Source organism: Myiozetetes cayanensis, unplaced genomic scaffold (assembly GCF_022539395.1).
Source record: "Myiozetetes cayanensis isolate MyiCay16 unplaced genomic scaffold, myiCay2020 scf10, whole genome shotgun sequence".
NCBI classification, from domain to species: Eukaryota; Metazoa; Chordata; class Aves; order Passeriformes; family Tyrannidae; genus Myiozetetes; species Myiozetetes cayanensis.
The window spans coordinates 15,873,578-15,899,707 of NW_026086605.1; the positions used below are offsets into that span (position 1 = coordinate 15,873,578).

The 26,130-nt window shown below is 37.7% G+C and overlaps 1 protein-coding gene across 1 annotated transcript; it reads left to right on the top strand.

Annotated features, from left to right (window-relative positions):
• On the top strand, nucleotides 1–25,861 carry LOC126653286 (uncharacterized). Its single transcript, XM_050340841.1, has 13 exons — nucleotides 1–159; nucleotides 3,220–3,401; nucleotides 3,806–3,991; nucleotides 10,679–10,754; nucleotides 14,396–14,527; nucleotides 15,370–15,493; nucleotides 17,983–18,043; nucleotides 18,146–18,192; nucleotides 18,665–18,740; nucleotides 19,690–19,791; nucleotides 20,315–21,238; nucleotides 22,084–22,194; nucleotides 22,958–25,861. The coding sequence occupies exons 1-13, from the start codon at nucleotides 1–3 to the stop codon at nucleotides 23,268–23,270; spliced, it is 2,493 nt and encodes an 830-aa protein (XP_050196798.1). The 3' UTR covers nucleotides 23,271–25,861.
• The last annotated feature ends 269 nt before the right edge of the window (nucleotides 25,862–26,130 follow it).

Sequence of the window (26,130 nt, forward strand, 5' to 3'; positions counted from 1 at the left end):
ATGCGAGATTTAACGCTCACGGTTAATTTCCCAACGGGCTGTTTCCTGATGGAAACCCTGGAGCGGGAGAGGGGCAGGGCCCGCTCCCAGCCGGGAACTCTTGACACCCCGACCGCGCCCTCTGGTGGTGACGGCCCCGACCTGCGCTCAGCACCAAAGGCACGGGCGGGATTCCCAGCTTCGCACTGGCGCTTTGTTCAGTGGAAATAATAATAATAATAAATTACTTTGGTCTGCATAGTCTCTGATTTAACAATATATTATTAAAAAAAAGCAGACTAAAGTGAAGGTTTCTTGGTTCACGATACAGGAAGAGATTAATAACCAGCGAAGCTGAACCTATCACGTTCAAACCAATATTTGACCCTTAATTGATCAGGACTATTGAGTAGTGTCACACTGCAGCATTAAAAAGAGAACACAGATGTTGTTCGGAGGGCTGCTTTAATTGTTTTACAAAAGTAGAAGTTATCTTTTCAAGATCTTTGGTTTCCAGCATGGCTCAGGTGTGAGTACTTGATCTTCCTTCAATCTATCAGTAACTGCAGACAAGCATTCCTCAAAAATGCATAAATACCTATTTGAAAAAAAATCCAAGCCAAATCACTGGATGCAAGTGTCCCCTTTTCAAAAGGGACTCTGCTCTGAGCTGTGGTGATTGAAATCCACACATTTAAAAACAAACCAAGAGGTATTACAGACTTACACCAGCATTGCTATTAACGGACTTTTGTCTTTTGTCCTTTTCAATTTTCACTGACTCATACACCCAAAGAATCATATTAAAAAGAATAAAGGGTCCATAACTTCAAGGAATGATTCAATTAAAAATGTAAGTGCTGATGTTTAGTATTTACACAGGACATCAAAAAAATAAAGTTATACTGAAAGAAATATGCAAAGATGAGTAGGTATTAGCTATCAGTTTGTACTGAAAACCAAGAGGATGAACCCAATAAGAAATGGATCAGAAACAGTTTATGGAAAGCAGATTTCTAAGTTTCATAAGTGAGGCACCTCAAAACTGCTGCACCAAAGCACCTACTCAAGGACAAGACCAAAGAAAGCCTTTGAGGAAATAAGATACAGCAGAGCAAAGAAAAACAAAGTCAAAAATATATTCTTAAAATATTTAATGTACTTAACAATAGCTGTTTCACAGTAAATCGATGTTTAAATTTTCAGAACATGTTTCTAGTACTGACAACCATCCTGACTGTCACGCACTGACAACTCAGGGTAGTGCGCAGTAGTACCTGGTAATAATAAATTACAAGAACTTTAAAAACAAAACTAAATTGGCTTAAGCAAGGAAGATGATTAGCTGATTTTTAAATCTGCATTACTTGCACATCCTTGACTAAGGAAGCCGGTCTATTTCAAAATATCTAATTAGAAAAGAATTTGGCATTAGCTTTAGCTGTGAGGGAGTTACTCTATTTAATCCATGCAGCTATTGAATCTGACACTACACTCAAGTGACAGCCAAGAAAAGCACAAGCTTTGGGAATGTGCCACAATTCCAATGTACATGTAGTGCTACTACCAGAAAACTGCATCTAAATAGGGGTGAGTGATAACGAGAACTTGACTTGAACCTCGAGAGTCCCTCGTGACCTACAGATGACAAGGTTTAGTGCACAGACCAGCACCTTTTCCTTTTTGCCCATAAAATAAAGCAAGTATAAACTCCAGATCACAGAACAAAACTGATGAAGAACAGTCATTTCTGACAGAACAAAAACAATGTATATTCTTCAAGACACTTTTTAGTAACAAACCTGAACTATGGAAGGAATGTACATGACACACATAGAAGGCATTGTGAAAAAGTAGTTATCGTAAAAAATTACCTATAAGTTAGCAAAAAAAAAAAATCAAACTGCAGATAAAATTCCTTGCAAATTCTACATATAATCTTTGTAGAAACAGCAACAATGTAAGAGTACAGAGAAATTGAACACCTATATTACAGACCCAGGCAACACTGACACAACTTAGTGGTCTCCGTTTTACAACAGGCAGAGCAAAACATGAAACAATACATGAAACAAAAAAAAAGCTGTAAAATGATCATTAGAAGGCTGGAGAAGTTTCTTATAGAGGGGTTTGAGAACTGTAATAAATTATGTAGTATTCAAATCATGTTTCTGTTTTCCTAAGTCCACTGAGAAAAGAACCACATCGAAAATGACTTGGCTTTTTCTTGTAGAGAAAGAGGAATCAGATCCAAGAAACTTAAAACTCCAAGTAAAATATGCTAATGATTAAATATGAGTTTAAACAAAGAGAAGGAAGTTGATTCTCCAGAGAGATGTAAAGAGAACAGGAAGCTTGTTTGTATTCTAACTTTGAATATACATATAAATCAATTCAACTGAGCACCATGAGATATAAGGGACTCATGCTGAAAAGTAACATGCTCTTCCCCTGTCCTCACTGCAGGCATCTATGAAACAACACTAAAACGATTCAACACTACAGAATTTTGCAAATATTTCTCCAGGTTCAGGCAGTAATCAAAACTATTCAAAGATGCTATAGTGCACAAGGTAACAAACAGCTCAGAAGTCCCTGAAATCTGTCAGTGTTGTGCCATCCTACTTAACCTATGGAGTTGAGGAGTTCTGGTTATTCCCTGCTTTCCTTGTTTGCACTACCTGCATAAATGGCTGCTAATTACCTGATTGCCTGCTATAGTCTCTCTACCTTGACGTGCCAACCTCTGGAATTGTTCTACCCAAAATATTCAGAAGAGATAAAGAAGAGAACAGTCATTTTTCGGGTTAAAAATTATATACCAGACATATTCAACTATTTTTCAAAGATTAATTATTATAAGAATTTCATGAATTTGTGGCCCTTTCTTAAAAAGGCCACATTATGATTTCACAAGATTCTTGTGGTTTTCGGCTTTCCCTCAGATTAAAATATTTTAGGACTACAGGTTTTACGTTTTCCATCTTGGAAGACATAGAAATATTGTTTTGTCCCTTTCTGGAAGTCATAAAGACAGCACAGCACCATCCCCGCACAAACTCTTGACAAACACTGCTACGAAGCACTGACGCCTGACGGCCACCGCCCCGCCCACCGCCTCTTCGCCCGCCACCGCCCACCGCTCACCGCCTTCGCCCCGCCCACCCCCCGCTGCCACCCCTTCGCCCCGCCCACCCCCTGCCGCCCACCCTTGCCCGCCCCATTGCCCGCCACCCGCAGGACAGCCGCGCACGCGCAGAGACACCCCCGCCCCCCGCCCCATTGGCCGGCACCCCATTGGTTCCCCGCGCGCCCCGCCCCGCCCCTCCCGCGGCGGGCTCCGCGCAGGCGCAGTGGCGGCCGTTTCGGGAAGGTTCTGTGTGGCCCCGACCCGCGCCGCCTCCGCCCGGGATCCCGTCCGGGTACGGGCCGCCCGCAGCCCCGCTCCTCCCCGCTCCTCCCCGCACCGCCCCGCCCCGCCTGCGGCCCGCGCCCTTCCCCTCACAGCCCGCCCGCCCCCCGCAGCCGGGCCGCGATCTCCCCCCGCCCCGGTGTCTCTGTTTGTCCCTGCCCCAGCTCAGCCGCCGCCGAGCCCCGGGCCGGTTCCGGAGCCGGCGCTGCCCTGGGGACATGCGGCGGTGAGGGACAGCCTCACGCCACCCGTAGCGTGTCTCTGGAGCGGCGGGGATGGCGCAGCGCCCCTCGCCCCGGCCCCCCCGAGGGCGGCGGGCGCCGCCCGGGATCCCGCGGGACCGGACCTGTCCGGGTCAGGGTGGGGCAGGGCACGGTCCTTCCCTCGCTGAGGTGCCGGCCTCGCCTCTTGCAGCTGCCTGGAGGTTCCTCTCGTTGAGACGAGTTCTAACCGGGAGCGCAAGGGCGGGACAGACAGCTCCGAGCCGCAGGAGCGGGACGGAAGGGGCTGCCAGGAGGATCTTCGTCCCTGCAGCGCTGCTGCCAGAGTTAGAAACCTGCCGCCTCTCCTCTCTTTCTTGTGGTCTCCTGGAGAGGAGAGGTGAGTTGTCCTTCGCTCTTGTCGTACTTTAGCAGTGGAGAAATAGGCTAGCTTGCAAGGTGCAGAACTTGTTCAGGATGGCTTCAAGCCCCAGCTGAGTGCTGGGTTTACTTTACTCGAGTCTCAGCCCTGTGAAAAGGCCCACTGATGGAGAAAGAGATTAGCACCGTGTTAACTGCGCGGTTCTCTCTCCTTTGCTGCAGTGCCCACTTTCACCGCTGCCTCCTGCTCTGCCTGCTCCTGCTTTCAGCATGGTAAAGAAGAATACTATCCCTGATGGGTAAGTATCCTTCACACTAAGCAAGAGGCAGGAGCGGGCACAGCTCTGCCCACAGAGAAGGGGCACTGACTGCCCCAGGCGCTTTCTTGCCTCAAGCAACGTCAGCACCTACAGCCAGGTAAGGTAGGTATCTTCTTCAAGACAGGAACAGCCCAGCTATTCATCCCCCAGGTGAGTATAATGCTCCAACCTGTCTGAACACTTCTCCTCCGTCGGCCAAATACAGCCCCTTCTTCCTAATCTTCTTACCCCAAGTGTTTATTTACTGGGGAAATGGGAGAGTAGTCCATACTTCTGACTACTCAGACATGTGCTGACAGGTGTGGAGGAAGAGATGATAAGGTGTGGGAACAGGTGGCTGCATGCATAAGATCGAGGAATATGTTCATGAATCCAGGTCCAGAAACATCCTTCATTTTTCTTTTTAAAAAAAGGACAACAAAAGTGTTGTATCAGTAGAAATTATCATTAGAAAACCCCAAATGCACTATGCAGGCTTTCTAATCTCTCGACTGGGAGAGCAAATGGAGACCACAGAATGACCTCATTTAAAACAGATATAGTTCTGTTCTCCAGCTCTAATCAAATAAACAGGAAACCCAAGTTTAGAATTTTAACCCATGTGTTACTGCTGACATCAGTACAAACCTTCTGGGTAGGAGGGCATGCTGAGTTATAAAGGCACACAGTAATGGGACAGTAACTTGCAGGTTGTACATTATTTGAGGAAAGATGGATGTTATCCTGGTTTCTGGGTAGGTGTTAAATAGGTTTATTAAGAACATTCTTAGGAGGAGCAATAAGGTAGAAGAAGCATGAGCTTCTGTAATATGGGTTATCCTAAAAGCAATAAATAGAAAGAAGATGAACAAAATTTAAAAAATAACTTCAAAAATTTGAAGTTTTTTTAGTAGCTGACAAACTTAGGGATTAAAATCAGAATAAAATGTAAGAAAAACTCTTTAATCATGTCTTTCTCTGAAGGTTTCTATGAAATTTCATTTGAATTTTTGACCGAGTAAAGTGCGTTAGTTCTGCAAGCAGTGGTGCAGAAATCCAAAAAGAATTAACTATCCCTGTTTTCTCCATACATGGAAATTATTACTAAAACTTTGAGTGTCAGGTGTTCATTTCTCCCTTCTTATCCCCCCTTACATTTGAACTGGAGCGGCTTTCAGGCTACATGGATTTCTTAAGTGTGGAAGAAGCAGAGGACTGTATTTTCAAATTCAGTGACTGGAAACTAACACCTTTCAAGGAGAGAAACAGTTATTGTCAAGTATTTGGGTATAAAGTTAGTATTACCATCTGACAAAGTGCCTGATATTGAAGCACTTCCAGCTTCTCCAGTTCATAGTTTTTTATACTACTAAGAAGTCAGGCTGGACATCCACAGGATCGGAGCTTTGGCAGTAAAGAAGTTTAAGGAATTGTCAGCCCCCCATCTCATGCAGCAGGATATTGATGCTATCCTTGTGCTACCACAACATGTTCTTGTCTGTGAATTTAGTAAACCAGGAAACCATAGCAGTGAACCTTGGAAGGAACTAAGGTGATCCTGCACGTGCAATTTACTGGCCCCAAAACCAAAAGTTGTTGGCAGAAATGAGACTGTGGTACGCTGTGGCATGAGGACAAGTCCAGAGGGTTCAGTCTGTGGAACTACAACCTCAATCATATCACCTTGTTGTAATGGCAATAGATCTAACAGTGACTGTTCTGATTTAATGCTACTGCAAGAGAAACAGTGGAATAGATAGTGACACTACATGTAGCCATTTTTTAAGATTGTCTTTCTATTCCTGCCTCAGTTCTTAAGCACTTTTAATCCAAGTTTCATTATGCTAATTAAAGCAATACAATAAATTTGAGGTTTCAGTTAAGTTAGTAGGTAAGAATAGTGCAACTGTGGATCAGGCTCTGAGAAGCTTGGTCTAGTGGAAGGTGGCCCTGCCCATGGCAGGAGGGTTGGAACACGATGATCTTTAAGGCCCCTTCCAACCCAAACCATTCGATGCTCCTGTGATAATGGAAAGTGTTTCTCTCTTTTCCTGGTAATGTGTTGGAGCAGAGTGGTGGTGTGCAGTGTCCATTGCAGTCTCAAACTGATAAAGTAGTGCTGGTGAAGTAATTTTTAGCAAAGAGAGACATCAGTATAAGAGAGGGATCTTAGTGATCCCTTGCACTGCTGTTTCCACCATGGAGTCAAGTTCTGGTTCTTCACAGTGTCTGAAATGGTTTTGTTCTTCAGTGGTTGTAGACTATGATGTTTCAGTGGAGAACCAGACAGTAAAAAGAGGCCAAGTTGCATAACAAACAGTTAAAAAATACTGTGATGTTTTTACAGATTTATACATTTCAGCATCCAAAATCCTGCTGCATAATTATATAAAATCAGATTCAGTTCTAAAAAGCATCTGCAGAATTGTCACCTTCTGGCATGTTACCCTTGAATGGTGTAAAAAAATACTGAGTGGAATCTTTTTGTTACAAGGACAAAGCTGAATTATTTTTGCCTATGCACCGTAAACATACTTCTTGAACTGAAGTTTTCCTCTGCAAACTTAAAGCGTCTGCATTTATCATTTAGACAGGAATATTAAAGACTGTGGCATAAAGGATTGTGTATCTTCCATGGTGGGTGGGAGAGAAGGGTTACCATAATGTAAGAGTTTATTTGTAAAAGTGCTTCATATCATCAGTATTGAATCTGGTATCTATAGAGGTATGGAAGCCATGTGGCAAATAAGGCTGTGTATATATCATGCAGTGTGAGTAACCAAAAAAAAAAAAGAGGTTCCAAGTAGTAGTTTCTAAATGATCTTGCTACAGATGACAGTATTTCAGACTTGAATTTCTCTACAGTTACAATAATTATCCCTTTTGAGTGTTTGGGAATTCAGTTTCCCAGGTAAGTTCTGAACTTATAACTGCTTCTTAATCAGAGATGCTCATGAGAGGCTCAAGAATTGTAGAAACCCTTGAATTGTTAAGCATGGCTTCAGATAGTGTTCTCTCAACATAGTTCTCCACCCATTGTAGCTTTTGAGTATTGTGTACCTGTTTACACTGGTTTACTAACGGTGATTAACTATCAGATGAAAATCATTCTGAATGGATGCCTTAAATTCAGTACTAGTTTCTCTTACTCTGGAGGAGTGGAACACATTATTGGCTTTAGAAAGACCAATGAGATTCAACTGTTTGCTGTGAAGAACTTGTAGGGTATCTGCTGACAGTGTCCTCGTGCTTTATATTTTTATATGACTCCATCACTGAGATCTGACAAACTAAAGACATGAAACTTTAAAATGATTTCCAGTTCAGTGGTTCCATTGTATTGCAGCTATGACTTATTTAGGAGCTGTCTTGTCTAGCTTGCCATTAAAAGTATACATAGTATCTTTATGGGGAACATACTGTTTTTCTTTAAAAATCACAAGAAAATAAATGGCAAGATACCTGTTTAAATGATTCAGTGTGAATATCAGTAAAATATGTAATTATTCAACACCATTTTGAAATGTATTTGAAAAGTTTATTAATTTGATTAGAGCATCATCAGTAGTTAAAGTAAATCTTACTACGAATCAGTTCTAAAACATAGCAAATTATACTGGAAATTAAAGCTTCTGCATGACCTTAAAAGTAATGTTAAACTAAAATATGAAAAAACTGTGTATTCCACACCTGGCTCTACAAAAAGCTTTAACCAAAGCAGATAAAATATGCAGCTGTTTGTAATCCGTACTCAATCAGCTACTTCATGGCCAGATTGTTTTTCATTCAGGTCTCTGTAAGCTCTTAGTCATTGGTACAGGAATGATGATGGTGCCAAGTCTTGTGATAACATCCTTGACTCCTGCCTTTCTTCTTTCCACCTATATTCAAGCAGGGCACAAACTGTGTGTCAAAATTCTCATTCATACGTGTTAAAATGTTTAGTTATGTCTTTGCTCTTGTAATTCCTGTTTATGTCACTACCTGCTGTTCGTCTCTGATAATTTCTACCTTTTATCCAGACTTATTCTGTAAGAGTTTTGCTTTCTTTAGTCTGGGTCACCTGTTCCTTTGTTGACAACAGAACAAACTTGAATTTATTTCTTTAGCTAATCTGTTTAATGTCAATCTGCTAGTTTTATTTTGAGGTAATTTTTAGTTCTGCAGCAGTATGCTGAAGTTTCCTTTTTAAATATTTTTGAAGATAACATGAAACACATACCCTTTATATTTTTGATGAAGAATGCCTCCTGCTCATTTTTTACCAGCGAGCTGTCAGCAGCTTTTCAGTTTCTTGCTGATTTTGCAGATTTTTTTTCTGGTAGGATTTAAATGGCTTTAAATACAAATGAGTAAACGCCCAAGTTGATTAAGGTCTGACAACAAACTCTCTAATCCTGGGGCATTGTTCTGTAAATCCCCTAATATGAAAAAAAGTTCAGAATTTTTACAAAGCCTTTTTTACATTGCTAATTAAGGAAATAAGATTTTAAAGCCCTTTTTTGATCATCTCTTATTCACTTCCAAGTGCTCCTATTTACGATAAGTATGGTTGGTTTCCATTCATACTTTCCCAAGAGAAAGCAGGTTAAAACAGCGCTGAATTTCTGGTCTTAATTGATTCATATACAGTTTATATACCTTAAACAGGAATAAATGGAACATAGTCTCAGATTTTTGTTTTCATATTTTACAGCAAGTTTACAGCTGCCAGACTCCAAAGTTTACAAGCTTGAAAATTCACTTAGGAAGACTTGTCAAGTTAGAACACTTCTGTAATACACAATATGTTATTTGTAGGGGACTGGTTTTGTTCCCTAGTTGCAATTATGAGATACAAACTTCCTGCAAACATTTAGAATTTAGTAAAAGGTTTTACTGCAAAGACCTCTCAGTGATTTCGTCTCTAGCTCACCTTTACACCTTCTTACCTTGTATCTCCCTCCTACACAGCAGCTGTTTGCAATATTCTCATTGCCTTCCTAACGATGAGTTATTATTACTCCTTTATTATTTTGTTTTCCATTAAACTAAGCATCTGTATGCCTACACTGTGAGCCTTGATCTGTTCTTATACCTCATGATGAAGATAAGAGATAAGGTAGTGCTAAAGACATGGATGTAGTAAATCATAAATTGTTTGTTTAAGCTTCCAGTCACCATGCTGTGGGTTTCCTTTGTTAGTTCCAAGTATCTGTGAATGATGATGTTATTATTTATGTACTATGACAAATATAATTATGGATATTTCATTGAGAATTTTGCCAGCCAACTTCTAGTTTTTGTTCTGATATGGGAACTGTGAACAAAGCAAAATAATCAGTGGTTAGAATATTTTAAAATTAAGTATGCTGTTTATTTAGTAAATTATGTGGTTTTATGGAAATCAAAAAGGGATTTAGAAATTGTTATACTCTCTTTAAAGGGAGATATTAATTCAAACATTAATTCTGAAAATTGTAAGTGAACAAACATCAGTGTTAAAGAATCTGGTGGAAATGTTTTGTATTTTAATAGTTGAGGTGTTAGCTGAAAATGCAAAAAGGCTGTGTAGATTTTAAGTCATTCAGCTGCATCATCTGAGGTCATAGAGATAATTTGCCCTTACATAAGAAGAAGAAATAGAAGTCCTAAATTTAGTAAGTTACCTCTTTAAAGGTAAAATTGATCTGCTGATTAACTTGTTTTCCTCTTCAGGTAATCCTTTTCATATTCTTTTAAAAAATGGAAATCTCTGAAATGTGATATATCAAGTGCTTTTTCAGTGCAGTGTAGAACTTGTGAATACCAGTTCTTTGTGGGTTTGGAATTAGTAGTGGTTTTGAGTGTTGTAACAAACCTTCATCATAATAGGTGATTTTTGGTAAGTTATGATGTGATGGAATATTCTCTGTATTTTTCAAAGTGCCAAGAGAAAGTGCAGTCAAGAGTGTTTCTTTGAAAAATAAGCATATTACAAAGGAAACACATTTGCAAAATATAGATTTATATTGTTAATGAAAGAAAACTTTGCATTTAATTGTGAATCAAATGACTGATGCATACATAGGATAACTTTACAAGGTGTTTGATTCAGCAAAGTTGAAAAATTTCCACCAAATATAACACTACTTTTTTACCTGTTGAACCTTACACATCTGCTTTGGTTTATATTGATGCTACGTGTCATAAATGCTATCCTGCCATTTTGAGGGGAGGAATTTTTTGGAAGTTGAAGACGAAGGAAGGAAAAGAGTTTTCAAATGTCCTGGGGATACCTTGAAACCACTTCATGGAATAATTGCAGATTTGGAGACCTACTTATAATGTATAATAACAGCAACTTTTATGTGCTTTGTGCTACAGGTGTCCTCTGATGAATCGTGTAACTTGAAAATATTTAAAAATAAATATTTGTTTCATTACAGATGGAGGAGTTTGACACCCGTTGGACAACCTATACCAGGAACGAGATTTATTGCATTCAAAGTACCTTTAAAAGGGGTATGTATAAGAATTAGCTCTAGATTGGCCGTACTAGATAAACTGCAAAAGTAATGAAAAGTAGCATGAATGTTCATGCAAACTTTGAAGGAAAATTTTTGAAAAATAATTTATTCAGATTCAGCTCTTTCAGTAATCTGCTAGTGGCTTTTGAAAAATAATTATTTTTTTCTAAGTTTTCTTTTTAATACTTGCTGTTACTGTTTTTATTTATCTTTTAAAAATCAACAAGTTTCTAAATCAATCAGCACAATTCATTTGATCACTAATAAGTGGCCTAAATTCATGATCTTCTATAACATCTTTTTATGACTGTTGTAAGAAATCACGTGGAAGGGGTTATGATACGAATAACAATCTAGGCATTGTAAACCAGAATACAATTTTATGGAAATCAAGCAGTTGTTAAAGGATACCAGCCACTTCAGAACTTCTAAAATAATAGATCGAGATTGCCGATTTCATAAACAAAAAGCTTTAGCAGTCTGGAGGAATGTAGTAGATTTTAAAAAGAAGTCTTCATATTAATGAACACTTTATTAATGTGTTACTACTTCCTTACTAACATGAAGAGCCATCTTAATCTACTAAATACACTGAGTCAGATCTTTAAACTCTCTGATTATAAAAATTGTGGAGGCTGACTTGTTTTGACTCTTGAGTATTTGGTGCCTGTGCGTCTTTGGAGGCATAGGGCAAATTTGTCCTATTTGCCCTTCTGTATAAATTAACACAAGTGCTTAAGAAATTAACTCTTACAAGTCCTTGCTTTAGACACAGAGGAAGTGAAAGTTTCTAATTGCTTTTCAAGTTCAGTGCTTTGACATAACCTTAGCAGTTAAGAGTAAATATTCTGTCTAAGCTCTTTGTCTACAGATTGCACTCAAGTATTCATACACAAAAATTTGGGTTCTTTGGCTGTATTTGTACACATTATATTTTCAGTCACCATTCAGTTCACTTTATCAGCAATGACTGAAGTGGAATGCTTGCAGGACTTGCTTCCTGCACCTTCTTTTACAGCTTTAGTATCGTGGTTTGGTTCATTTGACACCAAAGATCTCATACTTTAAATTGGTCTTGTTCTTCATGATACAGATGGATTGTACAGTGGTCACGTGTCTTTCTACCAAGACTGCCAGTGAACATATCAAGTTGTGAACAGAAAATCTAGAGATTTAGAATTGGCTTCTTTACTACTGGGTTTTTTGAGAGAGGATTTTTTGCATCATCAGCTCCTGTAATTCCATTTGATCCAGCACTTGATCTATGCAATTTTTGCACAGATTCACTGTTCTAGGCAAGATTTCCAGTTCCTGTCACTCCAACTTTCAAAGGAAGATATGTTATTGCTCACTTTACTCATTGCCTGTAGTTCCTCTGATAGTCTGGAAGGAGCTACACCAGAGATCATAAAAAGAGCAACATTATCAGAGTGTTCATAGCAATATATCACAAGGAGGCTCTTCTGTCAGTGTGTTACTCCCTTCCAGTCCTACTGCTCTCACAGGGCATAGATCTCTGTTCTGTGAAGCTGTCTTTGAACTTGGCCAAATATAAAGTCTGATACCCAAGAATGCAAAATCTGTAATATTTCTGTCCCCTCAGTTTGTTCTGTCTCAACTATACAAGACAGAGAAATGACAAGTCTGACAGCGACCATGTGCTTGAAGCTTATGGAGTTTGTGGCAGAATACACAGAAGATTTGTAGCTGGCTAAACTGGGATGTGTTTGCAGAGAGTAGTGGTCAGTAAATCTGTCTGAAAATGCTGAAGACCTGATTGGTCATCATCTGTCAGGAGTCCTGTTATTTATTAAGCTACTGGTACAGACCTCTTAAATGTACAACAGTTTTCTTATTTGCTGCTGATTAAAAAACTGATGATTGGTGATTTCACCCAAAGGGAGAAAACATATTTTCAGAATTTGAAGACTTAAGGGTTATTGTCTTAGCAGAAGATGCGCTGTTAGTAAAGACTTCAAGATCATGTGTTTACTTCAAAGGATTTTTCTGTCCCATCTTTCAGATCAGCCTTATAATGCTAACAGTAACACTGTAGTGTAGTAAGAACTGGGAAAGTTCTTTCTCATGCATTAGAAGGATTTTTAGAATTGGTACAGATTTCTCTGATTCTCAAAGTCCAATTAAACATCTCAACTACTGAATATTCAGCAGAAGTTTTTCAAAAAATTCCAAAGAGCCTTTCAAAGCATAGTATTTCATAACACATTTGACTATTTACTTTATCAAACAATATGTTTGGAAAATCTTATTTTTGCAAATTACATTCCTCCTCAGTTTGTGTGGCTTTACATAGTAAAAATTTTTTAATGTTCTTTCATTGACCTTTTGCAGATTCACCTTTTGTCACCTCAAGGTTGTTAAGTTCAGTTTCAGATTCTACTAAAAGTCACTGCTGAATAGTGGTGAGACAACTGACTCATGTTCATTTTGTTTAAACTTCCACATCCTCCATTGTTTTTTCAGCAGTGCATAGGTGTCTGAAATACATAGGACCAAATACTTTATTGTGTGCTTTCTACCCTACTCCTTTTAGCTTAAGCTTCCTAACCACATACAAGTTTTGACAGGACTGCCCTGCTGTTTCTTCTTTGTTTTCCTGTCTCTGTTTCCAGACTCGAGACAAGTGCTTGCTAGCATTTTAGATTATAATCTGTACAGTCAAAACAAAGAATGGGTAGTTACCCTGTTGCATCTTTGGTTCTAAGAAGTATGTGGTCTGTGGCTGCCTTCCTTTCCATTAGTTCTGAGTCCAGTCTGCTTGAATTTCTTGTTGACAAAGGAACTGACAGGTGGTTGAGGCTGCTGCATCTTTTGCCACTGTCTTTATTGGTTCTGGCTGAGCCTGTGTCAAAAGGCTCTCACAATGGACAAGTGCACTGTTCACAGAAAATCCAGTCTTGAGTATATGAGGCATTTTCACACCTAAAGTGAAGAACACATTTCAAAAAACACAGCTACAATAGGGTGAGTAAACATTTTTCTCACTGTTTCTATCAAATGAATTATTCATTATCCACCAACATGCAGCTTTCTTAGTCACAGTATTTTAGTCATATTTAATATTTTCCAGTGCTAAATGACATGCAAGTACACTCTGTCAAAATACGAAGTTGGGATAAAAATGTCTGCACAACATTTGTGGGAAGAAAGTTAAAACTTTTAGAAATGAGATCTTATATCACAACTTTTAATGTTTTATTTGAAATATGCTGTCAATTTTGAGTTACTGTGCAGGACAAAGTTTTTTTTGGGAAATAGATTGTGGTGTTTTGGTTTTAACTGGTGCTTAGCTACATAAAAATCAGTATATATATAATGTATTTTGCAGAATTTTTGTGTCTATGAACTTAGTGCTTATTTTAATAATGTTTGTTAACGTCATACAAATGGAAACGCAGTTTCTTGCATATTCATCTGGATAGAAATAAATAAAAAATCTTTGCTTTCTTTTTAACTGATTTCTTTTATCTGTATAATACATGGATGTGGTTCTGATACTTAAACAGCCCCTTTCAAATACTGATGTTTCCTAGTACTAATTAAACAGCTGAATATTTCAAATTTCTTTTTATTAGAATGTAAAAAGAAAATACTTCTTTTCCATTTTCTTTGTAGGCAATTAACCAGAGGCTTACCCCAACCCAGAAATTTACACCAAAAGACTTAATTGCTGCAATGAAAGCCCTAAATGTGGAGCTTGGATTAATTATTGATTTGACATACACCACACGATACTATGAAGTTAAGGTAATAAAAGCCTGATAAAAATGTAAAATAGTTGCTGCAGCTTTTGTTTTGAAGTGTTTACACGTCTGCTTACCTTGAATTGAAATAGACAAGTATGCCATCTAGACTAATTTTGGGTCTCCAATAGAAAATAAATGTTTTATCACAAAGGACATAACTACTTTTCCCAGCTAGTTGCATTTGTGGCTTATTTGTATTATGGTAACTCTGAGTATTGGGTAAAGACTTCAGTGCCAAGCACTACAGAAAAGGTGCAGAAGAGTTACACTCTGTGTCCTGAAGACATTCTCCTTTATTCCTGGGGTCTTTTTTTACTGATCCTCTGTGGAATCCACTAAGAAGGTGTACGTTTTTAAACTACTTTATAAGTTCCAGAATTTTTACCAGTGTAGTCCAAACAGTTGTGATTAATCAGCCTCCTGTTGAAAAGTGTTATAACTGAAAGCTAATCTTTGAATGTACATGGGCTCTAGGCATTTAGGGGGTGAATATGTGAGTATATGTATTATTGTGGGTGGGAGGGACAAATACTGCTAATAATTGTAAACTGGGTTAGAATGGAATTACAAGAATCTGCTCTCTTTAGTTAATGTGCTGCTTTGTTAGCAGGGATAAATAAATCCTGTAAGAACTGTTTTTTGCTTGAGGTTGACTGTAATGTAGAAATGTCAGTGGTAGTTTCTGAGGCCATATCTCTATAGAATTGTGTCAAGTTTGTTTTCCATTTCTATTCAAGGTTTGAACTACTGGTTTACATTGGCATTATGTTACATAGTGCTTATGGTTTTTCATTGATACAAGACTTGAATGCTTTTAACTATTTTTTTTCCTTTTGTTGCTAGGATTTACCTAAAAGTGTGCAGTATAAGAAACTTTATACTGTTGGACTTGAAGTCCCTGATAATGCTACTATTCTACAGTTCAAAAAATGGGTCAGGAAATTCCTATGGGAAAATGCAGGAAATGGTAAATATCAACATCCTATGCTATAAAAAACCTCAACATTTTATTTTGGTGCTAACCGTGTCATTTACTAATTTCAATAGATATTTATGAAACTAGGGACTTCAGACTTTCCATAGCACTTCCCACTTTATTATCATAATAAGATCCATTATGTGAACCAGTACCTATCTTTTATGCAATCACAACATGTCTTTTTCAAAAATGACTGGTAACTTAAATGCCCTTCCGAGAAGTGTTGTTTGTATTGTGTGTCAAAGTAACTGCAATGAGGCCTTCCTGACCCAAATTGCCTCCCACCAGCTGAGTGCTGTAGCTGCCAGCCCTTGATGGATGTTTTAAATGACACCGGGCCTCTCTGATGGCACTGAGCACTGACATATGAGAGCAACTTAAGTCCATTTAGTCTGATGTGGTGGTTTTTTGATTTATGAGTCCATTATTGCCCTCATATCCGAACAATTCCTGAAAATCTTATTACAGACACAATGTTTCCACAGTGTGGCTCTGCTGCTGTTTCAGTGTTTATGCAATAGGGCAGTTCTTGCTGAGAGTGTGTAAGTTGCTTTTTGTGAAAACAAATTTTGCCACAGTGTGTTTGCAGCTTTTAACCTCTCACTTCTTTTGATAGTGATTCTTTGTAGGCAGATTTTACCTGTGTGTTTATCCAATATTGGAGGATCATTCTTTCAAGCTTTTTCATGCTATTTGCTGTGGTGACTTTTGCATTTTCTGTGAGACAGTAGAGATATTAACTGCTTTCTTAAAGAGCACTGGTGTAAATTTCAGGTATGAGAGCCTGAGTTAGAAGTAATGGGAAAATTGAAAGGTATGAGAAGCAGCTTTTCCTTGCACAGAATTAGTTCTTCCTTTGCTCTTTTTTGTCTTAAGGAAATTACTTCGTAGTTGTTAGTTTTCTGTTGGTTTCAATCTAGTGATTTTTTTGTGTGTGTGACAAAGAATAGTCTGTATTTGAATCTGATATTGACAGAATCAATTCCTAATTTGTTACTGGACACCGACCCTGCAGTTATAAGTAAGAGTATTTTGGCAGAGCTTGTGTAACTTTTGAGTTGGGAGGACGTTCATATTATGTAACTTACTCCTCATAGGAGCCCCTGGTGGTCTAGTGGTAAGGGCGCGGCGCTGTCACCGCCGAGACCCGGGTTCGATTCCCGGTCAGGGCCACTCCCGGGCAGATGGAGCTCGTTAACCCTTATAAAAAAAAAAAAAAGGCAACCCACCTACGTCCTGAGGACCTCGCTGCCACCGTCCAAGCTTGCTTGGCCCCGGCAGATGAACCTTAGGATAAAAGGGTGGGCTCAGTTCCGCGCACACTGTGTCTCACCTAAAAAATCCAATGCGCAGGCTGGAAGGTGTAAAGACCTTCCCCGGATCTTCGCTCGCGAAGACTGGCCATTATTATTACTCCTCATAATTTGGCCTCTGTTTTAGATACCCCTAAAATATCTCGGGATTCTTCTTACAAAGACTTTTTGACAAACTGGGTTACTTGAGTGTTTGAATTGTTAGGACATCAACTTACAGCGAACTTATATGGCAGTGTGACTGTCCTGATTTGTGGCAAACAGTTATATTTTATCTCATTCAAAAATTTATCTAAGTCCTGCTTCAAAGACCCTCTGTCAGTACTGTCTCTGTCAAAACTTTGTTTTTCTGATGATGAAAGTTTTTCTTCTAAAATCTACCCTAAAACTCTCAATCAGTTAACATGCATTTATTCTTATGCCAACTTTGCTCTTTAAGTGTCGTTCTCCATTCCCATTATTACATTCAATATCTCAGATTTGTTTTTAGAGACTAATAAGACAAACTTCCTTCTGTGACCATCATAGTAGTCCTTTCTATACATATTTGAATTGATTTTTTTTCGTTATATTTGGATATGAGTATAAATAGTCTGGATGAGGTTTTACCAGTGCCTTGCAAAATTATATCAGTGTTTTCCTGTTTCTGTTGGAAATACCTCATTTGAAACACCCTAGTAAGTTATTCTGCTTTTTAGCTTTTAGTTGATTAGTATAATCTTTCAAAAAAGACAAGATTTCTTTAGAGATTACTGGTTCTCCTTTTCTCCATGTATTTCATACTCCAAGGCATTTCACACTTCCAGGTGCTTTATGTATAAGTTAAGTTCTTCAGTTTTATATTTGCTTGTTTAGATTTGCTTTCAAACCCATATTTTTCTCCTGTTACTGCAGTTATGGCTGAGGCCAAGTGCTTTAGCTGTCATCACTCCTCTTTCTTTTTTCCTACATTCTGCAGAGTCAATCTCAGTCCTCACAGGTTTGGAAATAGTGAGCTAAGTGCTGCTAGACATTCAGCATGAAGTCTGTACCTGTCTGTTGTTTTACAGGCGTGACAGTATGATTTTGTAAATAGCAAGCATTATTTATCATTACTTTGCTAGAAAAGTAGAAATTTTTTGCTTTGTATTTAACTATTAAAAACTCTGTTTTCCTTTTTGATAGAGAAGCTCATTGGCGTTCACTGCACTAATGGAATTAATAGGACTGGCTACCTTATATGTAGGTAAGGTTGTATAAAACCAGAAATCGTTGTCCACAAAAAATAGCATCCTTGTATTATTCTGTAATCCCTTTGGGACAATAATATGGTCATATTTTCCTTCAGATACCTCATAGACGTTGAAGGCTGGGATCCAGAGGCAGCAATCCAAGGTATTTATACAGTTTGAACTAAGGCACATGTCAGGTTGTGCTTCACAATTACTACAATTTGTGAGTTTTTACTCACAAATACTACAATTCTCTTTTAGTATCTTTTCAGTAATTTCATGTGCTGGCTTACATAGAATTTTTTTTCTAACTTGATTCTAGTCCAGGCAAGATTTGAGCATTAGCAAGTTGACAGCATAGGAGGAATATGTTTTAGCTGCTTTAAATCTTTTTGTTTTTCTTTTCTTTTCACTTGAACGAGTTTTCAGTCATAGTTTGCTAAAAACAAAAGTTGCTTTTAAGTTTTTTGAAGTTGTTTTAAAAAAATGCTGCAATGATGCCAGCTTGCTAAAGTATTAAATACAAGTTAGAATCGTTTCAAATTCAGCATCTCGTGGGGAACAGCAACTTGTCTTTCGCATTTCTGTGGCTCAGTTTGAGCACATTTCATTAGGCTGTACTTTTTTTTCTTTAGCTTTTGGTGATGCCAGAGGTCATCGCATGGATGGTCTGGTGTATCTCACAGACCTCAGAACACAACCAATGCGGAGGTAAATCCTTTTAATGGTGTGCTTAAGATTGTGTGTCTCCTGGTATTTTTAAAAGTTCACTTCAGTCATAAGTCAGAATTCCCTGTTAAACATTTAATATGCAACTACACATAGATCGTAAAGTATACGTGTAGTTGTATGTGTATTGTCATATGAATAACATGAAGTGCAGGGTATTTTATTCATCTGAATTTCTAAAATTCCAAAGATTGTTTTTAATCTGACAACTACTGTTGAGCATTTCTGTGCTTTTATCATACTGTGACAGGTGTACTAAGTCTGTATTCTCTCATTGCAAGCTGAAAGGAGCCATTGCAGAGATATCTTTATAAACTCTATGATCTGCTTGCTGTTCTTGGCATTGTAGAACCAGATATTTAAAAAAAAGAGAAAAAAAAGAACGGTTTAAAGAATAAAAAAGTATGAAACAGTGGAAGATTGTTCCTGTCTCCTCCATTCATAGTAGTTTATCATGTTTAAGAATTTTATGCTTATCTCCTAGGAATAGCTAACCTTTCTGTCTTCCTGAGGTATTTATGCCAGTGATACCTTATAGCAGTAAATTGATTTTAAAATTAATACCTGGCTGGTTTGCATATTTTTAGCTGAACTGAATGCCCTTTGTTTTAATCCTATCATTCTTTCATAGTCTGTGCAGGATTAAGTTGGTCCCATGTCAGATTTTTAATAGGTATGGTGCTTATCTCACATCCTTTAGGATGTTCTAAATCTATGAAGCTCAGGTATTCTCTTTGATTTTCCTGCAGCTCTTCCCCAAATAAATTTATAAGATTAAAATTTGCTAAGGTATGAATGTTTTTAAGTTTTACTGAACATAAAATTTCTGTCATTGTGAACTGAAGAATTTTATGTGTGGTTTTTTTTTTTACTATGTCAATCGTATGTTCTAGAAAAGGAAGCTTATGAGAAATGTTTTTTTTCTTCTTAGTAACCTCGGAATGGATGTATGGGATGCAGATGAAGATATTATTCCCCCACCACATGCAATGGAAGGACCTGTAGAGCGGTTCCCAAATGAAGATTTTCAGGGGTAATAGGGTGAAACATGGAAACAAAACCCCAGCCCCCCCCCAAGGGAAATATAATTGTTTCTTACTGAGAATACTACAGATACTCAAAAGAGATTTTATTAATATAGCCTGCTCACGTAAAATATATTTGCAGAATTTGACAAAACAGTGGCAAGATAAGAGAAAGGGAGTGTATGCTGTTAGAAGTCTGTAGTTAGTTCACTTACGAAAATTTAGTTTTATTTTTTTCTGTCCTTTATTATTCTACAATAATCTGTAGTTATTTTTAATTAATTTTGAATCACTAGTTTTGCCTGTTTGACAAGCAGTATAGAATTAGAATTGGAATGTTTGTCACAGCTTCTGCTCTGACATTGAAGGTTTTATAATCTTACTTTACAGTTTGGATTCTTAGTGGTTTTGATACCTGCCTATTTGCAATGTCTTTCATATAAATTCTTGGTTAAAAAGGAATTGTTTTCATTAATGATTTGTAGCACTTTTAAGTATGATGTTCTGTTTAAGACAAAAACTTCTTTACAGGTCTGGGAAAAGATTACGAATTTATGACGATCACTCTCACAATGACTTGCAAGGACAGATACAGCTGAGAGATTTTGACTTCATTAATAAGGGGCCTGGACAAAGACGAAGACCATTTCATGACCACCAAACTCAGGATGAATTGAGAGCATCAGTGCAGATGAGAAACTGGGACTACAATCGGGGACCAGAACAGAGACAAAGACCCTTTAGTGATCACCAGTTTTATGATAATTATCAAGAAGACACACAGCTGAAGGACCAAGACTACAGTAACAAGGGCCCTGGACAAAGTTTGAGACCTTTTCATGGACACCAGTTTTGTGATGATTTACAGGCAGAGAGGCAATCGAGGGACATTGACTTTAACAGAGGCCATGGACAAAGGCAGAGGTCTTTTCCTGATCATCCATCTCCTAATGATTTGCAGGAAGACAGGCAGTCAAAGGATTTTGATTTCAGTAGCAGGGGCCATGGCCGGAGACGGAAACTGTTCCATGAGCACCAATCTCGTGATGAATTTCAGACTCAGATGCAGTTAAAAGAGTTAGATCCTGTCAGCAGAGGTCCTGGCCAAAGACTAAGATCATTCCATGACTATGAGTCACATGATGACTTAAAGCCACAGATGCAATTGGGAGATTTTGAATTTGTTAAAAGGGGTTGTGGGCAGAGGTTGAGACCTTTCAGCGATCACCAGCCTCGCAGTGACTTACAAACAGAGATGCCGCTGAAAGATTACGATAATAAAGGCCCTGGACAAAGGCGCAGACCTTTTCACGACCATCAGCCTTATGACGGCTCACAGGAACAGACTCAGTTAAAAGATTTTGATTATGTTAATAAAGGGCACGGACAAAGGCCAAGACCTTTTCACGATCATCCAGGTCGTGATGACTTGGCACGTGAATGGTGTTCAGACAGGTAAAGCATCCTTGAGCTGAAAACCAGAACTAGAGAATCCTAAGACCAGAATTAGAGAATAAAAGTCTAAACCTCAGCAGTTCGAAATTTAATTTCAGATTAAATATTTTTTAAAATAAATTATTTTTAATTCACTTAATCATCCTTTTAAAAGAATATATAAATGATCAGTTTATTAACTCTTTTTGTTTTGACTTATGGAAGGGTTTGATATAAATTGGAATCTTGCATCTTTGAAAGCCAGTGTTTCCTAAATTAGGTTTGCTTCTTTGAAGTTTGTTTCCTTTACCTTTTTAGTCAGCTCGAAACAAAACTCTTTGTCTTGCTTTGTTTTGTATAGAAACTTATACTTAAAAAGCAATCCTCAAAACAGAACAGAATAAGACATTTTATTTATGCCCTCAGCCAAACAGAGAGAAAGCAATGCTACAAGGAAGTTTGACTTGCATTTGTTTACTCTATGAGTTAATAATTTGTTAGAAATCCCTTCACTTCAGAACTTGCATCATATTCTCACAAATACATATATCACTTCCTAGTAAACCTATTGTATTCTGACATATTTCAAACTATTTTTAATATTTCAGAATGTATTTCAGATATTTGTTGGACTAGTAAAGTTTGAGTTAATTTCTTCCATTGTACAGCTAAAACAGAGGATGTCATTACAATGAAGCTTACCATTTTAAGGTGTGAAATTAATACAATCATTATAGTTTTTATTTTAAGTCAATTTTATTAAAAGTAAAAATATCTTTGTTTAGTTTGATAGGTTGCATTTTTTTTTCAAAATCTTACAAGCATTTGCAGTCTTCTTAACATGCAGTTCTCTTGGTTATTTGCAGAAATCAGGCATTTTCTTCCCATGAAAATATACCAGAACCTCATTTCTCCTCATCTCCTTCACTTCACAGAGATTATGGGATGGATAATGATGACTTTAACAGAAATTACAGGTAAATATCAGATATTCTGCGTTGTCTTCTGACTTACCTTTCTACTGTAATTTCCCAGCTAGAAAATGCAAATTACCTGCACAGCATAAAAATCTATGTTAATATATTTGCTTAAGTGCAGTTTTAGCCATTGGAATGGAACACTGAGCAAATAACGTGACTAATTTGTGGGCCACTGATACTGAGTTGTGAGAGTGATTGTTGTGCAAATCCCATGATAAGCACAGTTCAGGCTAATGCACTGCAAAACATGAAGAGCCAGTATTAGTAAGCAAAATATAGATGCTATATTTAAATCTTAACTGCTGCTTACATCAGGCTAATGAGTTTTACTGTGAGGGATGGTCAGACACTGAAACAGGTTGCCCAGAGCAGCTGTGAAACCCATATCCTTTATCCCAGTAAGGATGGACGTAGCCCCTGCACAAACTCATCTAATGAGACTTACTTTAGGTGACCCAAGATTCTTCTAGAGACCCTTTCCAGTCTAAGTAAATTTTTTTTAGAAACAGCCCATGAAACAAAACACCTACTAGTAGAATTATTTACTATAAAGAGCTCTAATTTGAATCACTAGAATTGAAAAGTTATTATAAAAAAGTTTGCAACATCCATAGGATTTTAATTTTAGGGGGTAAAAACAAGAATGAGGGTTTGAATTGTTCTTTCAACATTACATGTTTATTTCTGGTGGTGGCCAATAACAATAAATCAACTGTTTAATTTCTAAGAATTTCACTGTTCACATTTGTTCTTCTTGCAGTAATCGATCAAACTGTCCTGAAGACAATAGGAGAATGCATCCCTCAGAGGAATTTAGTAGAGGAAAAAATAGATTTGCACCATACTCTTCACAAACAATGCACCCATCTTCATCTGTACACCAAGAAGATAGTTCAATAAACTATGAAAGAAAACCTTTTCATGGTGAAACTCCCAGAAAGATGGAACAGAGTAAAAGATTACCAGTTGTAACAGTTGATTACAATTATGGTCTGCCACTAGATTGTGGACCTGAAGAGGAAGAGAGATCACATTATGATTTACTGCCACAAGACCACTACAGCTGGAACTGAATAAGAGGGACAGTGTTTGCTCAGCTTACTCAGACTTACTTATACACATTTTCCTTTGTATGTGGACCATTTTTTTTAAAAAACAAATTAGTTAAATGCAAATTTCAGTAGTAGAGAACTGGTCTCTATTGTAAGATTAGCTTCTACTGATGTTTGGTTCTTTAAATTTATTAAGGTGTATTTGTTAAGTGTAGCTGGAGACAAGGTCTCAGTACACATGGAATTAAAAGTAGTCCTTCCTTTTAGTGAAATTTAAACCCTGTACCTTAAAACAAACAACTTTCTCAGTGATTGTGGTTGTCTTTTGTTTTGCAGTTCTTCAAAATGTATGGGATTTCCAGGTGCAAAGTCATTATAAAACACTGCATTATCAGGTAGAGTAGCATTGAAATTATAGGAAAAATACTAAGAAATGAACAGAGCAAAGTTATGTTCAGTTCCTCCTTTAATTTGAAAACAGCAGTTTAAATTATTGCTAACAGTTGCTGCAGCATTGCAGTTGAATTGCTTATTTTGTGTACCATCAGCTGAACTGACCTAGTTGCACTCTTTTTCACAGCAGAATTTTCCCAGATTGCTAAGAACACGAAAGTAAATGGAGTTTGAATACTTTAAATGTCAGACTTGCTTTTCAGTAATCTGAATATCCCATCCTCATTGTATATTTTTTCCTGCTCCCATAGGGTATCTGTGTTTCAGAATAGCCCACTGCAGGTAAATTTCACCAGTTTCTCAGCAACAAATCCACGTAAGGTGGGTCGTGGATCATGAGCTCACCTGTCTCGACTGGCCAAGGCCACTGGTGCCTATGTACTTACACCTCCTTGTTTGTCAGTCAGACCTGTCTTACTCTCCAGGTCTGTTTTTCATAGTTTCTTCTTACAGCACAGTAGAGCAATGTAATCAGATAGGAAGAATAACTTTTTCAGGTGAGCTCCTTTTAAGAATCACATGTTGAAGCCTCCTCTGAACTGCTTCTTCAGTGGGTCTCACAGAGGTAGTGCAACAAACAGTAAGTAATGCACAGTATCACAACAGCTCCTATTGTGGATAAAGAAATCAGCTCATAGGGTGGAAAACAGTATTATTATAATACTTAAGTAAATTAAAAAACTTTAATTTTTCATTATGATTAGATTTTAATGAATTGCTATTTTAAAAGACATCACAATAAATAAGGATAAAGGCAGACCATTATATTAAGATAGTTAAAATGAAAGCAAGGCATTTAAGTCATTCAGTTAAGACACTGAAAAGCAGGAAAGGTGCAAAGCATCAAGCAAGAGGGTGTAGGTATACACTGGAAAACTGCAAAAAACCCCTGTGTTCATAGCCAGAACACACAAAGCTTTTTTGTCGTTTAGCAGCAGTGTAAAACCCACATTTCTGAATTCATGGTTCTGTACTAAAAAAGAACTAGATTTGAAATGTGCAGAATATCTTGCAACTCCTGTTGTTTTGTAACAGCAAAAAATTCTCCAAGTCAAGAGGATTCTGTGGATAGAAATTCAAACTGCAAATGCTTCATTGCCTGTGCAACTGGTAGAACAACTTTGGCTTTGTTCATTGTACCAAGTAAATAGTTTTCTCGTTTTCACAGCAGCTAGTCAATTGTATTTCCCATTAAGTCTCTGAGGGTGAGCTCCATTCATGTGGTCTCAGGAATGAAGCTCTGTCTATATAAACTTGTGGAACTGAGCACTAAATGTGAAGAACAGGCATTTGTTTCTTCACTTGCCTTTTTTTTTTTTTTTCTTAATGAGGGCTGAGATGAGAATCTTTATCTAGGCTTCTTTATTTGGAGCAAGGAAGATCTGCAACATGGGCTACTATATTGCTAGATCCTTAAAAAAAATCAACAAAAAACCCACCCTTCCTGGTACTCCCCAGCAGGGCCCTAAGAATTACAGACTGATACTGCAAGCGTTTGGAGGGCTTTTTTATACCATGTATAGAGTATTCATAAAGTGAAGAAAGAGCAGCAAATATTTGCCCTTCATATTTTTGTTTTGGGGTTTGTTATTTAGGATTGAAGTGACCCTCCAGTCAATCCTTTGTTACTTGAGACTGGGGAGATGAAAAAGCTGATGCACTGGAAAGCTCAGAGCAAGAAGAAAGAGATGTGGCATAAGGAGGTAGGATCAGCATTAGCTATTACAAGCTCCATCAGTTCCTCCAGGACCCTTTGAGAGTTGAGATGCCAACAATCTGATGGTATTATTCCTGTTATGTGACAAAATAAATGTCACTTTCACACCTATGTTGGATGTCTCTTTTCAAAGAACATTAATAGACACGTTTCCACAAATGGTTTTGGGATGACTGTATGAAAACAGACATAATTTTGTTTATATATTTATTTATGTATTTATTTAGAATTTAGGATAAGGTTTCCCATCCTATTGTTCCTAATGGAATTAGGCAGAGCTAAACCCACATAATACATTATAAACTCCAACTGACATTTATCTCAAATTCCACAGCTGATTCATCACTGTATATTCACATCTGTAGTATTTAACTGCTAATTGAATCCACATGGTGGAGAATGAAATTAAATGAAATAAAATATTTTCTTGTTTTGTAACTGAGTATTGTATTACAGTGGCAACCATAAAAAAAAAACCACAACACTTTCATTTATTTCACAGTTCTACAAAAAGGTCATAAAATCTTGGTCTTTTTTTTGTGTATGTTCTTGGCAAACCTAGAAATAGCTTGTTGTATCACAGAGCAATAAAAAGCCAGACTTCAATGGACAGTGTTGGTTTCTCACTGCCCTGAGTGTGAAATTTTGAAGAAAAACACAATACAGAAAATCCAGATTTAGCACAAAATTATTTTAAGGAGTTGTAACATT

What these genes read in the sequence shown, in the direction of transcription:
- LOC126653286 (XM_050340841.1), top strand. Translation starts at nt 1, where the DNA reads ATGCGAGATTTAACGCTCACGGTTAATTTCCCAACGGGCTGTTTCCTG. An exon ending in ACTGGCTACCTTATATGTAG is followed by an intron (nt 18,044 to 18,145) that starts GTAAGGTTGTAT and finishes ATTTTCCTTCAG; the next exon opens with ATACCTCATAGACGTTGAAG. An exon ending in CCAAATGAAGATTTTCAGGG is followed by an intron (nt 19,792 to 20,314) that starts GTAATAGGGTGA and finishes ACTTCTTTACAG; the next exon opens with GTCTGGGAAAAGATTACGAA.